The sequence below is a fragment of the Anas acuta genome, chromosome 11, assembly GCF_963932015.1.
Source record: "Anas acuta chromosome 11, bAnaAcu1.1, whole genome shotgun sequence".
NCBI lineage: Eukaryota > Metazoa > Chordata > Aves > Anseriformes > Anatidae > Anas > Anas acuta.
The window spans coordinates 5,379,613-5,391,782 of NC_088989.1; the positions used below are offsets into that span (position 1 = coordinate 5,379,613).

Below are 12,170 nucleotides of genomic sequence, written 5' to 3' on the forward strand. Positions count from 1 at the left end.
AGCAGCTCGCAGTTAAATAATGGCAACCCTTTTGCTATCTCGGAGCAACAGATGGGGAATGATTTAAAAACACTATTGGATCTGACACTTCACAACAGGGGCAGATTGGTAACAGTATGTCAGAGCCAGAAACGTGCAGCACCTTGAAGGGTGCACTGATGAAATGATTAACTGACGGCAGCGTGCGGCTCCTTTATGCACGTGCAGTGGCAAACCTGCAGCTCTCGGTAACAAGTGGACCCGTGATGGGATCGTAATGGATTGAAAGACATCAGACAGTGTGTGCAGCAGGCGGATAAGTCGTGTGGAGCTCACTGGGAGCCAGCATGGGGACGCTGCAGTTTTGTTTCCAAACCCCGGAGGAGGAAGCTGGGAGTGTTTCCTTGCAGGGGTGCAGCCGTGGTTCATATGGGACTGTCGCTGGTGTCTCCGTGGTGGTGCAGCCTCAGGTCTGCACCCCTGCATGCACACACTGCCTGAGGTCACCCTTCATCTGGCCCTTCTGTGCGAATTCACACTGACAGCAGAACAAGAAAGTCAAAGAGAAGTATTTTCTCCATTTAGACTTGCTCTGTTAATGGTCCTTTTATGAGTACTGCTGTTTTCATGAGCAATGCAATGCTATCTATAAATATCCCTATTTTTTAGTAATGTCTGTTGGGGGATATGTCTATAGGGATATGTCTATCCCTATTTTTTAGTAATTTTTTAGTAAAGAGCACCTGTGGCACTGACACCAGTAAGCTCGCTCCATCTTCCCCCACAAGACAGAGCTGTGCCTGCAGATATTCATCTCCAATCTTTTTGTAATGCTGCTTGGGAAGAGGCTCCCTCATGGGTTTTGCTCAAAATGAGCTCAATTAGTTCAAACAATAAACCTTTGTTAATTCAGCCTCTTACGGCTGAGAGGGGCTGGCTGGTTACAGCAGAGGCAGTGTGCTGCAGCCCTTGCTGCATGCAGCAGCGCACTGAAATGGGCCAGTGCTGGGGAGAGGGGAAATCTCCTTTTCAGTTGTACTGGAATTGGGTGAGGGAAGGCTTTATTTTCATAATTTTTTTTTGTTTAAGTCTTTACAAGTTTTGTCCGGGGCTGGCTCCTGCAGCAGAGCACTGTCCTTGTCACCATCACAGGGCAGGAACCGCTGCGTCTTGCTGCCTAATCCCGTGGGGAGCCCCCATCTGAGCAATCCTCAGCCTCTGCTCAGAGCTCAGGATTTACAGTCTGTGAGGAGCTGGTGCTGTCAGGAACACGAGTCACTAAGGCTGTGAGAAGAAATACAAAAGCCAGGTTTCCTTTAGCAGCTCTCACCCCCGGAGCCGTGCAGCTGGTCCTCTGCCTGCGCTGGCCGGAGCCCGTAATTAGAACAGAGTTTGAATAATGTAAAAGCCTTTGTGGAAATGTATTATATTTCAAAGGGCAGATATTAAAAGGGCAGAATAATGTGCAGCTATTTCTGAATTCTTCTCCTGTGAAGAGGAGAGAGATGTTGATTGCAAGGGATAAATGTGACACAAAGTGGGAACCAAAGCAGTCCAGGCATAACAGCAGAGGCTGCACGCCTCGTCCTGTGCTTAATGCAGTTCAAGCATCTCTCTTGACCTGTACATGCACGTGTGGAAGCATCCTGGGGAAGCAGCAGCTTCTACTTCTCATGAGAAGTTATTTATGGGAGAGCAATAATGTGCTCTTGGAGATTCCTTCCAATCTGGAGCCCAGGTCCTGGTCAGCAGACCAAACTGAGGCTGACCCATCTGCAGGGTTGGATGGATGGAGGTTGCTTTGGTCCTTGGTCATCTCCACTTGTCACTGGAGCAGAAAGTCCTCACAGAAGGTCACTGAGCTCCAGCACAGTGTTGGTTTCCTGATCAGTGCTGGTTACAGGCTCGTTGTGTGCTGTCCTAGCCTCACATGGACCTACACAAAGCAGCGAGGTCACAAATCCTTCTGTTCCTGACGGTGCTGTGTTGCTGTCTTTGCAGATGACAGAGGGCCGGCACTGCCAGGTGCATCTCCTCGATGACAGGAACTTGGAGCTGCTGGTTCAGGTAAAGATCCCTCTGTTTTGGGCACTGGTGGTGTGGCCAGGCCCGGGGCAAACTGATTTTTATTCTGCTCTGATAGTGCCCATGTAACCCTGCCACTGCAGGGAGCTGGGGGTGTCACCAAAACGGTGACCATCAGTGAAATCTTAAAGCCGTGCAGAAGTTCCACTGAAAAAGTTGTGTTGGGGCTCTGAAGTCCCACCAGTTTGGTTGTTAAAGTGGAGATTTAAGCTCCCAAGTCACCCAGACCTCTATAAATGCTTTGTCACCTTCATCTGTGTGCTCCTAATTTGTCCTATAATTGATTAAAAGTAATAGTTTTTTGCACTAGTGTTTGTATAGAGTTTGTTAGTATTTGCAGTAGTTTTTTTGCCAGATTTCCATGCCTTTTTTTTTTTTAAGGAGTGCCAGTCAGGGCTGAGCTGTGAATGCTGTTTGAAGAAAGACGTTGCATCTCTTACTAGATCTAGCAAATAAGAGAAGTGGAATTAATGGGCATGCTTTCAACATACTGTCTGCAGTTGTGTCAGTGTTTGCAGAGAAGATTATTTAAATGAAAGGTCTGGACTGAAATGAATAAAATGGTCTTGAATCTTTCAACAGCCCAAGCTTTTGTCTCGCGAGTTACTGGATCTAGTGGCCTCACACTTCAACCTGAAAGAAAAGGAATATTTTGGGATAACTTTTATAGATGATACGTAAGTATGCTAATTCATTTTAAAGAGCTGTGGTTTATTGCAAAGTGAAACCTATCCCAGACACTGTGGCAGCTCAGTGTGATGGAAAATGCCTTTTTGAAGAAAGATTTTCCTCCCTTTTGCTTGTGCTGTTTGGATGATGAAAGAGGAAGGTACCAAACAGAAGAAAAAAAAAATTGGAAAATATTTGGCTGGCATAAAATGGAAAACACTTGTAAAATCCCTGCCTGACACTTTCACTTTTCACGCTCATCTTACAAGATGAAAAAGCTGATTCAGAAATAATTTCCCAGGTGAACGCCCCCAACTTCCCCACTCTGCACTTTTAATAATAACAAAAAGGATTTGGATTTATTTTCAAAACAAATAGCTTGTATTGCTTTCCACATTAGTCTCAATGCATTATCAACGAGTTGTTTAAACCCAAATGTCCTGAACTGTGAAATATGAAGGTAGGCTTCCTGTAAATAATTTTTCCTTTTGCTTGCCTATTGCTTTTAGATATCCAACCTATTCTACAGCCTGCCAAAAAGAACTACAAAAGCAGCAGATGTTGTAAATGCTCAACTCTCCCTTCCTGAGCTGTGCTGCACCCCGTGACAGCTTCTGTGGTGGCTGCCTGGGGTGGGCAAGGTGCTGCAGCCAGAAACCTGCTTCTGCTGCTGGATGGAGGCAGCTGGGTTGATGGAAATCTCGGCTGTTGTTTAGATGGATCTCTCAGAATTGCCCCGAAATGCTTTCCCAGGTGTGCGGGGTGCAGCCCAGCAGGGTGTCAGCTCCCCAGGGGCTGATGTCTTCAGCAGTGTTACCTGACAGCTCCCTGAAAGTGCAAAACAGCTGAAGGTAGAGGGAGAAACAGAGTTGTGCGTAAATATTGCCCCAAAATAAACCTTATCTTGTCCAAGGAGAATAATACTAGTCTCTGCTGCCACTTCTATGGTGTTTTTCATGGGAGCTTCTACCTACAGACCACATAGAGCTGAGTTTGGGGTCACCCTGAGGAGGCAGCACTGGCTGCTGGGGCTTACGGGGGTGGTAGTAGCCACTCGTCTCTGGACCCCTTACCGTGGCAGTGTATTATTAAGTTGCTCTCATCTTGAATATTTTTGCCACATCCTTGTCTTTTCATCTCTTCAGGACACCTTCCAGCTCTTCTATAAATCCCTGCAGACTGCTGTTCACACACGGCTTTTTCAAGAGCTGCCTCAAAGTTCTGCTGGAGGTCTTTGGTTGCTGGCGCTCCCTCGTGGCGAGCTCCCTTAAACTGCTGCCAGGGGATTAGCTAAGAGCTGTTGGATTCCCCAAAACCACCTGTGGGACTCCAGAGGCTCCCTTGGGTGCGCAGGGCTTGGAATGAGCGTGTGGCCTCTGGAGGGCACCCATGCTCTGTGGCTGGGCAGACCCAACATTTGGGGGCAGCAGCAGTCTCTTGGGCTGCTCTGAGGCCTCAGGGTCATGAGGGAGGTTACTGGGGCTTGGGGGATTTAATTTATTATTTTTATTATTTATATTATTTTTTATTTATTTTTATTTTGTTTCCAATTTCTTTTTTTTTTTTTTTTTCCAATTTGAAGAGGCCAGTTTTGGAGGCATGCAAACTGCCACCCTTTGCTACTGATCAGATCCCCCTGCTGTGCACAAGGAGTCAATGGAAGTCGCCCTGTTTATAGCAAAGAAGGGTCCACTTCTTTTTCTGGATGCCATATTATGGCTTTTGTGCTACAACTGAAAATACAACTGTAAAGAGTGTTTCCTAATGTTCAAAAGTGAATTATGTCAACATCTGAAGTTAGGGAAAGAGGAAAGAATTTGAACTGTTTGCCTGCTTCAGAGCATAATTTTGCAATTTTGTTTTTGAAGTAATGCTTGGAGTAAACATGTGCACTGGAAAGACCACATTTCTATGTTTCCCTTCCTACTTGTAACCATCCCCTCAATCTGTTTTTGCAGAGGTCAGAGCGTCTGGCTGCAGCTGGACCACAGAGTCCTGGATCATGACTTGCCCAAGAAACCAGGTCCAGCAACTTTGTATTTTGCTGTTAGGTGAGTAATTGTTTCCAGAGAGAAAACAGTACCCACTTGGTTCATTTATCTCCAGCGGTTTTTGTTTAAAGGAATGGATTAGTGATATAGGAAATAAATGTCAAACCGATACGATATTTTTAAAGGGTGACTAAGTCCTAGGTAAGTGCTGCATTCTTTTGTATTTAGCTATGAAATCAGGTAGTTTGGAACCTGCTACTTTTCAAACTGGTACTAGCACATTGTTCCTTTTTGTTTGTTTAAATCACCCCCTTTAAAATCTTTTTTTTTGTCTGACTTGTCTTTAATAGTGCTATATTTTGATGCAGTTTGTTTAAACAAGCACACATTTTCATGTTCTTATGTTTACTTAAGGTTTGTCAGCACTTGAAAGGGATTGCTGATGGCTTCTTTGCTCACACAGCTTCAACCAGTCCCCAGGAGAAAATAAAATCCCTGGCAAAGGGATGATTTTGGCCAAAGTAATTGCGTTACTTTAGGGCTTTTGCTGGCAAAGCTCTGCTGGTTAGGATGTGTTTTTTTCAGGCCTGTAACAGACAGAGCTGTGCTGGCAGAAAAGACCAAGAGTCATATTCTTAGTGTTGTTAGAGTTTATATTTTTGTTTTCCTTAGTTTGTGAGGAAAATGAGAGCAGACTGACCTCATTCACTTTCCATATCAAGATTTATGCCTTGTGTGCTTAATTAACCGAAGCACTTCCAAAGCAGAGCCTGTTGTGCAGTTTGGTCAGTTGGCACCATTGCCCTGCCACGTCCTCTGCACTCTAGACACGGAGAGAAGGGTTCCACCAAGTGGCACTCTGTTTTTGCTGAATATGTGCTTATTTGTGATGGAGTTAAGTGCTTCTCTTCCTCCCCCCTTCTCCACTTTTTTCAGGAAAGGGAGAGAAAAAAAAAAACAAAAACATTTTAGAAGGGTTGATGGTCTCCTCAAAGTATTCACTGTTTGAGGACCTACAAAACTGAAATATATGGCTGGACATGGTCCTTTCTGTGCCTTTTACCCACTGGGGGCTACCATGACCTCACACCTGAGCTGTCACCTCCTGGCAGTTCTGTGGTTGGAGCTGATGTTGTTGCCTTGTGATGTCCAATTTTGCCCTCTCCATTGCAAGATGTTCCTCTGCAGGACGGGGTGTGTAGAGACCTGGGCAAGAGTTAATGCATGAAGAATGGGCCTGGGACAATCAACTTCTAAAAGCTAATTTTAAGCTTAACTGCTCCAGGGTGATGAGATGCAAAAGAAGCAATTGGGAGCCAAGGAAGAGGGCAGTGAGCAGGAAGCCTGTGCAGAGCAGGAGGAAGATACAGGAAGAATTAGCAATGTAAAAACAATCTTATGGTTAAAAAACAGATATTCCAGCAGATTCAAAATGTGCAGCACTGCATTTTGTCACCACTCTTTGCATAAGTGACTCCAAGCCTTTGCTCAGTGTCACAGGCCTTGGGTGGTTGGCTCCAGACGCTTATCTCGTGTGAGCACATGTGCCTTGTCAGAGTCTATTTAGTCAAACTCCCATGAGAGCAGCTGAAATGCACAGTTGGAGGCTGGGATGGAGAAGCACAGCAGGGATGGGAGGGACAGGCAGTGTGCAGGTGATGGGCAGCGAGCACCAGCACACATCTGGCCGTGCACAAGGTGACCCCGCTGGATGCAGCTGCAGGGCAGCCCTTGGTCTGAGTGAGTGGGCATGGACTGGAGAGGGGATACTTATTTTTATGCTTGCATAAACTCAATTCAGTCATGTAAATCTTTCATATGGTACACTCAGCTGCGGAAGGGCTGTATGATGCAGGTTTAGGACTTATAAAAACATCATTCTAGTTTAAAGGATGCTGACAGCATCAGAAATAAAAGGAGAACACTATACTTTGTTTTGAAACATGCCTGTTGTCCCATGAACATCCTTATCTCTTTGCTCTGGTGTTCTCCATCTGCACTGCACTGATAAGAGCATTCAGCTTGTGCCACGGAAGAAGTGAAGCGCCCAGATCTGCCCAGGACTGCTTCCCCTAAGTTGGGGGCTTCCACCATCTCCTGCTCTAACAGCTCTGACCGGGTGCTGCTCCTTTTCAGAGCAGGAGATGCTGCCCTGCTTATGAGGGCAGCAGTAAGCTATGTCTGATGGTCTTGGCTGAAAGAAACTGCAGGTGCAAAGCAAGGGATCGTCTCTGAGTGTGGCAGGCTGCATGGTCTGTGTTAGCCCTCCTGGCCTCTCGTATCACAGGCTGGAAGCTGACAAGCTCTGCTGGGGGCTGTGCTGCTGGGGTGGTGGTGGTTGCCCCAGCCCTTTGGCTGCAAACAGAAGTGTACCTTCTTTTAGCATCATGCGTGAGAGTCTGGATCCAATCTGTAACGATAATGAAGCACAGGCTTTCTGCTTTTAAATCCTGAAAGGATTTAAAAAAAGCTAAAGAAGGATTGACAGGACAATGTTCCCACAAATTTGTCTCTTTAAACTGAGTTGGCAGTTCCATGCTCCTCAAATTAGAGACGTGTTTTCTCTGCATCTCTGTGTCTCAGCGCTGCTTAGTTTGATGCCCTGAGTGAGTCAGAGGTGTGCAGACAAGTTGTGTGTGGCTTGCAGAGTGCCAGCTGTGTGCATCATGTTTGGCGTAGCTGTGTAACAAATCAGGACACATCTGCCAACCTTGGCTGGGCCAGAGCAACCAAGTAATGGAATTGCTTTATTTGGTTGTGCCTCTGCATCACGTCGCTTGTTTGTATGTGAACTGTATACCATAAATCTGTTCTGGTGGCAAGTTTTTGCTCAAATGTCAGAGGCTGGTTGGTTGCAGTGGGATTAGCTACTGCTTTGTGGGGTGCTGGCTTTCCATTTTTCCATTTCCCCAACCTGAAACACCCAGTTTTAAGTTACCTTTTCCATTTCTGTGGTTTTGCCTGCATAGGAGGGATGGGGTTTGCTGCTTTAAACCTCAACAGGGTTTGCAAATGAGATCAGAAGTCGTCAGCTACCTGTGATGCGTTGAACAAAAGGAGTTTTTTGTTCCCTTCATGCTGTTGACCCTCAATTTTCTGCTTGTTCCCTCCTAATAGGCAGGAAATGAAGTGCAGTAGCTTGTAGTTCCTCTGTACCGTTTTATTGCTGGAGAGCATAAAGCTGAGGAAATCAAATGATTTGGGAGGAAGATGAAACCTATTCAAGAAAGTAACTTTGCTCTATTTATTTTTTTTTGTCAGGTTCTACATTGAAAGCATTTCCTTTCTCAAGGACAAAACGACGGTAGAGCTGTTCTTCCTGAACGCCAAGTCCTGTGTGCACAAGGTAAGGCTGGGCATCCTTTGGAGCTCCTTGTTGTGCATCCCCTTCTATTGCTCCCCACACCACTTGGATGGTTCTGCAGACTTGCTGAGAGCACCATCCTATTTCTAGATCTTACAAACATTAAAATCTCAGCATGCGTTCTCTCCTCCTCCACTTAAACACTGATGCTTCAAGTAAATGGATAAGGATAATGATGGCTTCTTGGTTGTGTTTTCACAACCCTGCTGTGTGCTCACCACGCTTAAATGTCTCAAATACTTGAAAGCTTTTAAGTTGTTTGAAATCTGGGTTGTAGCTTTGCAGGTAGGCTCTGTCCCAGAGTGACATATCCCTCTACATGCTGCGTGGTAAATGTTTAAGGAGGAAGGTGAGGAAGATCCTATGCTCTGGTTCCTAGTTTCATGATTTTGTACCTTAGTTAAATTAGTCCAAGGGTCACTCCGTTCTTACAACCTTTCCTTGGAAAACAATCATTTAGTGTTACGTGTAAGCTCAGCATAGCAGGCCAAAGTTTTCACCTTTATTATGTTTCCTATTTTAGAGAGCTCTCATTCTGTATCCAATGTTCGTTATTTTATGGTAGGATCAGAAAGCTTTCACACAAAGCAGTTAATGGCGACGTTGTGACTGTGGTTTGTGCAGGAATTGCTTTCTGGAAGAGTGGAGGAAACTTGCACCTTTTCACAAAATATTCAAGTTTTAAAGAACGTTTGAAAAACTTGGGGCCTCACTAGTTACGTTTCATTAAAAGCAAATCTCCGTTTGGCATATTTGCCATTTTTAATGAAGGGTCTTGGCAACCTGTAATGAGCCTTCCAGGGAACACTGGAGCAGTTTGGAAAGAAAACAGATTTTGGAATTGGAAAACGGGACCGGTTTTAGTCCTGGTATGGAGAAAATACCCCCGCCCCAAGAAACAGTCTGCTATTGGAATAAATACTAGGTGCACATCAAAACATTTGGGTGCAAGTGGTGCTTTTATGTAGATGCATAAAGCATAAGAGAAGTAAAAAGGGAAGCTTGAAAAACGCCCTCACTGATCATAGACATAAATATGTCATCAAGCCAATAGAGAGTCACTTCTGGCCCAGATAAATATTATTCAAACAGCACAACTTGGTCTTATTGAAATGAAGTGTTGATAGTTGGGAAGCGCTGATCACGCGCGGAGTGCTGCAATAAGCAGGCTGCATCACCCCGTCCAGTTCGGGGCTTTGGGAGCAGGGAGGTTTGCATGAAGGCTGCTTGATTTTCCCCCATTGCTCTCCGGGTGTGTGCTCTAACCAGCAGCAACGCAAGTGCCAGCTGTCCCCAGCAGCGTGCCTCCTCCCAGCTGCTTCCAGTGATGGTTTTGGGCAGGGACAGCCTCAGAGGTGGTGACTGCGTGTGCCCTGTCCCTGCCGTCCCCTCTGGTGGGAAGGGGACGAGACCCCTTGCTGCTGCCCGCCTCCCCTCCACCTCAGGACGTGCTCTGTGAAACTGCAGCTGGTGTGAGGTGCTGCAGCTCTGAGCTCAGAGTTTTTTCTCCTGCATTGCACAAACTCCACAGGGGAGCCCTTCTCTCCCTGCACACCCAACGCTGCAGGGCCAGAGCTCTCCCTATTTCTCTTGGGCTCTTAACTCATCCCCGCTGTGCTCTGTGTGTCATGTCAGCTTGTGCCACCGTGGTCCTTGCGTGCCAGCAGCGCTCTGACTGACACCTCAGCTGATGTGGAACATGTTACGTACACCGAGATGGCCAACATGCACGGGGAGGGATGTGTAGCAATGGGAACACAGGTGGGTGGGTAGGACTCAACCTGTTTATTTAAAGCTTATTTACTTTCAAGACGTTTGCTTGGTTCAGTGGCTTTTAACCTTCAAATTAATTCTCTTTCAAATATTTTTCTACCCCACACGGTAAGCGTAAGGTCGCTCTAGAGTTGAAGCAGCGTGATGTGCACATGGGACAGATTCTTGTGTTTAAGCCCATGGGATCCGGACAAAAGGAGGCACAAAGCACCCCAACTGCAGTGTGCGTGCTGGTGCGGTGCTGCAGCCTCCTTGGTCACTGCTGCGGGGTGCAGCATCAGCTCCCTGCATGCAGATCCCTCGCTCCAGTGAAGCAAGTGGCTGCTGCTCGCTAATGATGGCGAGGAATGTTCCCTGGCACTGCGCAGTCGTTGATCCAGCTTGGGCAGTTCAGACCTGCCCCAGCTTTGCTTTTTTTTCCTCCTTGCTGCATTCAGAGTGAGGAAACCCCAATGCACCAAAAAGTGGTACCCCCTGCCCAGTCCGTGTGCTCTGCCGTGCTCCTCAATGCGCAGGGGTGTGCGGGAGAGCGCAGGACCAGGGCTGTGTCCTAGCCTCCATCCTTGCTTGAAAGCTCTGCTCTGTGTGGGTCGGGAATGTGCTGGAAGGAGAGCTGCTGCAATACTGGGGTGTGAGAAGGCCTGCAGGAATAAGATTGCTTAAAAGCCCGTCATGTTTTTTACCTTCACAAAGCCACTTCCAAAGTCCTCATGATGTCCAGCATTGCTGGGTCCAGGCTGCTGGGCATTGTGTGTTGACTGTCCTGTCCCGCATTACTCCAGAGGGGTTTTGCTTGGGGCTGAATGAAAATTCAGGAACAAAAATGATAGCATATGATATATATTTATTATGCTAATATAGTTTACAGAATGTATATCTTATATAATGGAATAAAAAGCTGAATTAAAGTTTTGAAGCTGGAGAAGGCTGACTTAGTGATCTTCAGTGAACAGCCACTCTCTTGTTCTTCCTCACCTTTCACCTCCAGATTCCTGCAATCCTTTTCGCTCCTTTCTGCAAGTTGGCTACCACACTTCCCTAACAAGGGTTTGAAGAATCTGGGGCTTGCACATTTCACAAATTCTGTAGTCACTTTGGCAAGGGAGAGACAACGTAGACAATGAAATCTCTGCTGCCAGAAATATATTTCTTTCTGCTCCTCACCCACTCACCCACCTCCAAGCTCTTCTCTCAGAGCTTCTTTGTGCCTCTGGCCTCTGCTGCCCTGTGCCAGGCTGGTGCATCCTGTACAACCCACCTCGTTCTGTTCCCGTTGCCTTGCCCTCATCCCTTGCAAGCAGCTGGGCAGCCGAGTAGACCCCTTTTGCCCCAAGTACTGAGGACTGGGGCTCTTTTTTTTTTTTCCTTTTGTAGATCTTCTTTCTTTTTTAGATCATGTTTTACCAGTGCTGGAGCTCTGCACCCGGAGCAAAGGGAACTGCCCGGCGCTGAGCTGCGAAGTTCCCCCACACGTGCTCCGTCTTAACCCACCTCTGCGTCGGCACTTTCCTCCTGTTGCACGGTGTAATGCAACACCGCTTCACACACCTGGAAAATAAACTTCCTCTGTTGGATTTGCCAACACACTCCAGCTTTGCTGGCCTTGCCCTCCCCATGTCTCACCGCTTACGAAGCCGAGCGCAACATTCGCTGTTCCGCTCGTGAGAGCGCCCGGCGTTTCCTCATCGCTGCTGCGTGCACACGTCTTGGCCTCCAGCCTGTGCAATGAGTGCTGCCAGCTCTCTCGCCCTGCCCTGCTTTCATGTCGAGCTGCCCATTTCTTCCCCGCTCCGCTGCAGTCCTGTGGCCATCGTGGTTCTGTGTGGCCGGGCCAGCTGGCTGGCTCCTGCGCTCCAGCATCGGCGCTCTCTGGGTTGGAGCTTGCAGAAGCTGCATCTGCTGCCAGGAACACCACGGGCCACTGAGCACGAGCTGGGAGCTGCTGAAGCTTTCATCTCCAGGGCTGCAGAAGGGCCTCTCTGACTTGGTTATAAGCTTGGTTATCCACATGTGTTTGGGAAACTGCAACGAGGGTGCTTTCTGTTTGTGCCTCTCTTTTCTTCTATGCCTCTCTTTTTTTCAAGGCTTTGAGAACCGCTGCCTGAAAACCTTCAGTGGTGGCAACCTCAATTTACAGGCTTGCTTTCCTGTCACTGAATTTAAGAAGCTGGGTTTAGATTTACAAGGATCTCTGAAATCTTCTGTGAAGCTTGAATTTAAACAGGGAAAGTCCAGCGCTTGGTTTCAGGTGAAATGGGTATCAGAAGTGATGTTTGCGCAGGGACAGGAGAGCTTTGTAACACGTTTGG

At 47.0% G+C, this 12,170-nt stretch overlaps 1 protein-coding gene across 8 annotated transcripts in view; it reads left to right on the forward strand.

The window, feature by feature from the left end:
• The window catches only part of FRMD4B (FERM domain containing 4B), a 115,489-nt gene that overhangs the window by 56,134 nt on the left and 47,185 nt on the right, over positions 1–12,170 (forward strand). For all 8 annotated transcript variants that reach the window (XM_068694497.1, XM_068694499.1, XM_068694500.1 and 5 more), the window contains exons 2-5: positions 1,981–2,046; positions 2,647–2,741; positions 4,692–4,784; positions 7,986–8,070. In XM_068694497.1, coding sequence (XP_068550598.1) covers positions 1,981–2,046; positions 2,647–2,741; positions 4,692–4,784; positions 7,986–8,070 — 339 coding nt within the window. The remainder of the gene's footprint in view (positions 1–1,980; positions 2,047–2,646; positions 2,742–4,691; positions 4,785–7,985; positions 8,071–12,170) is intronic.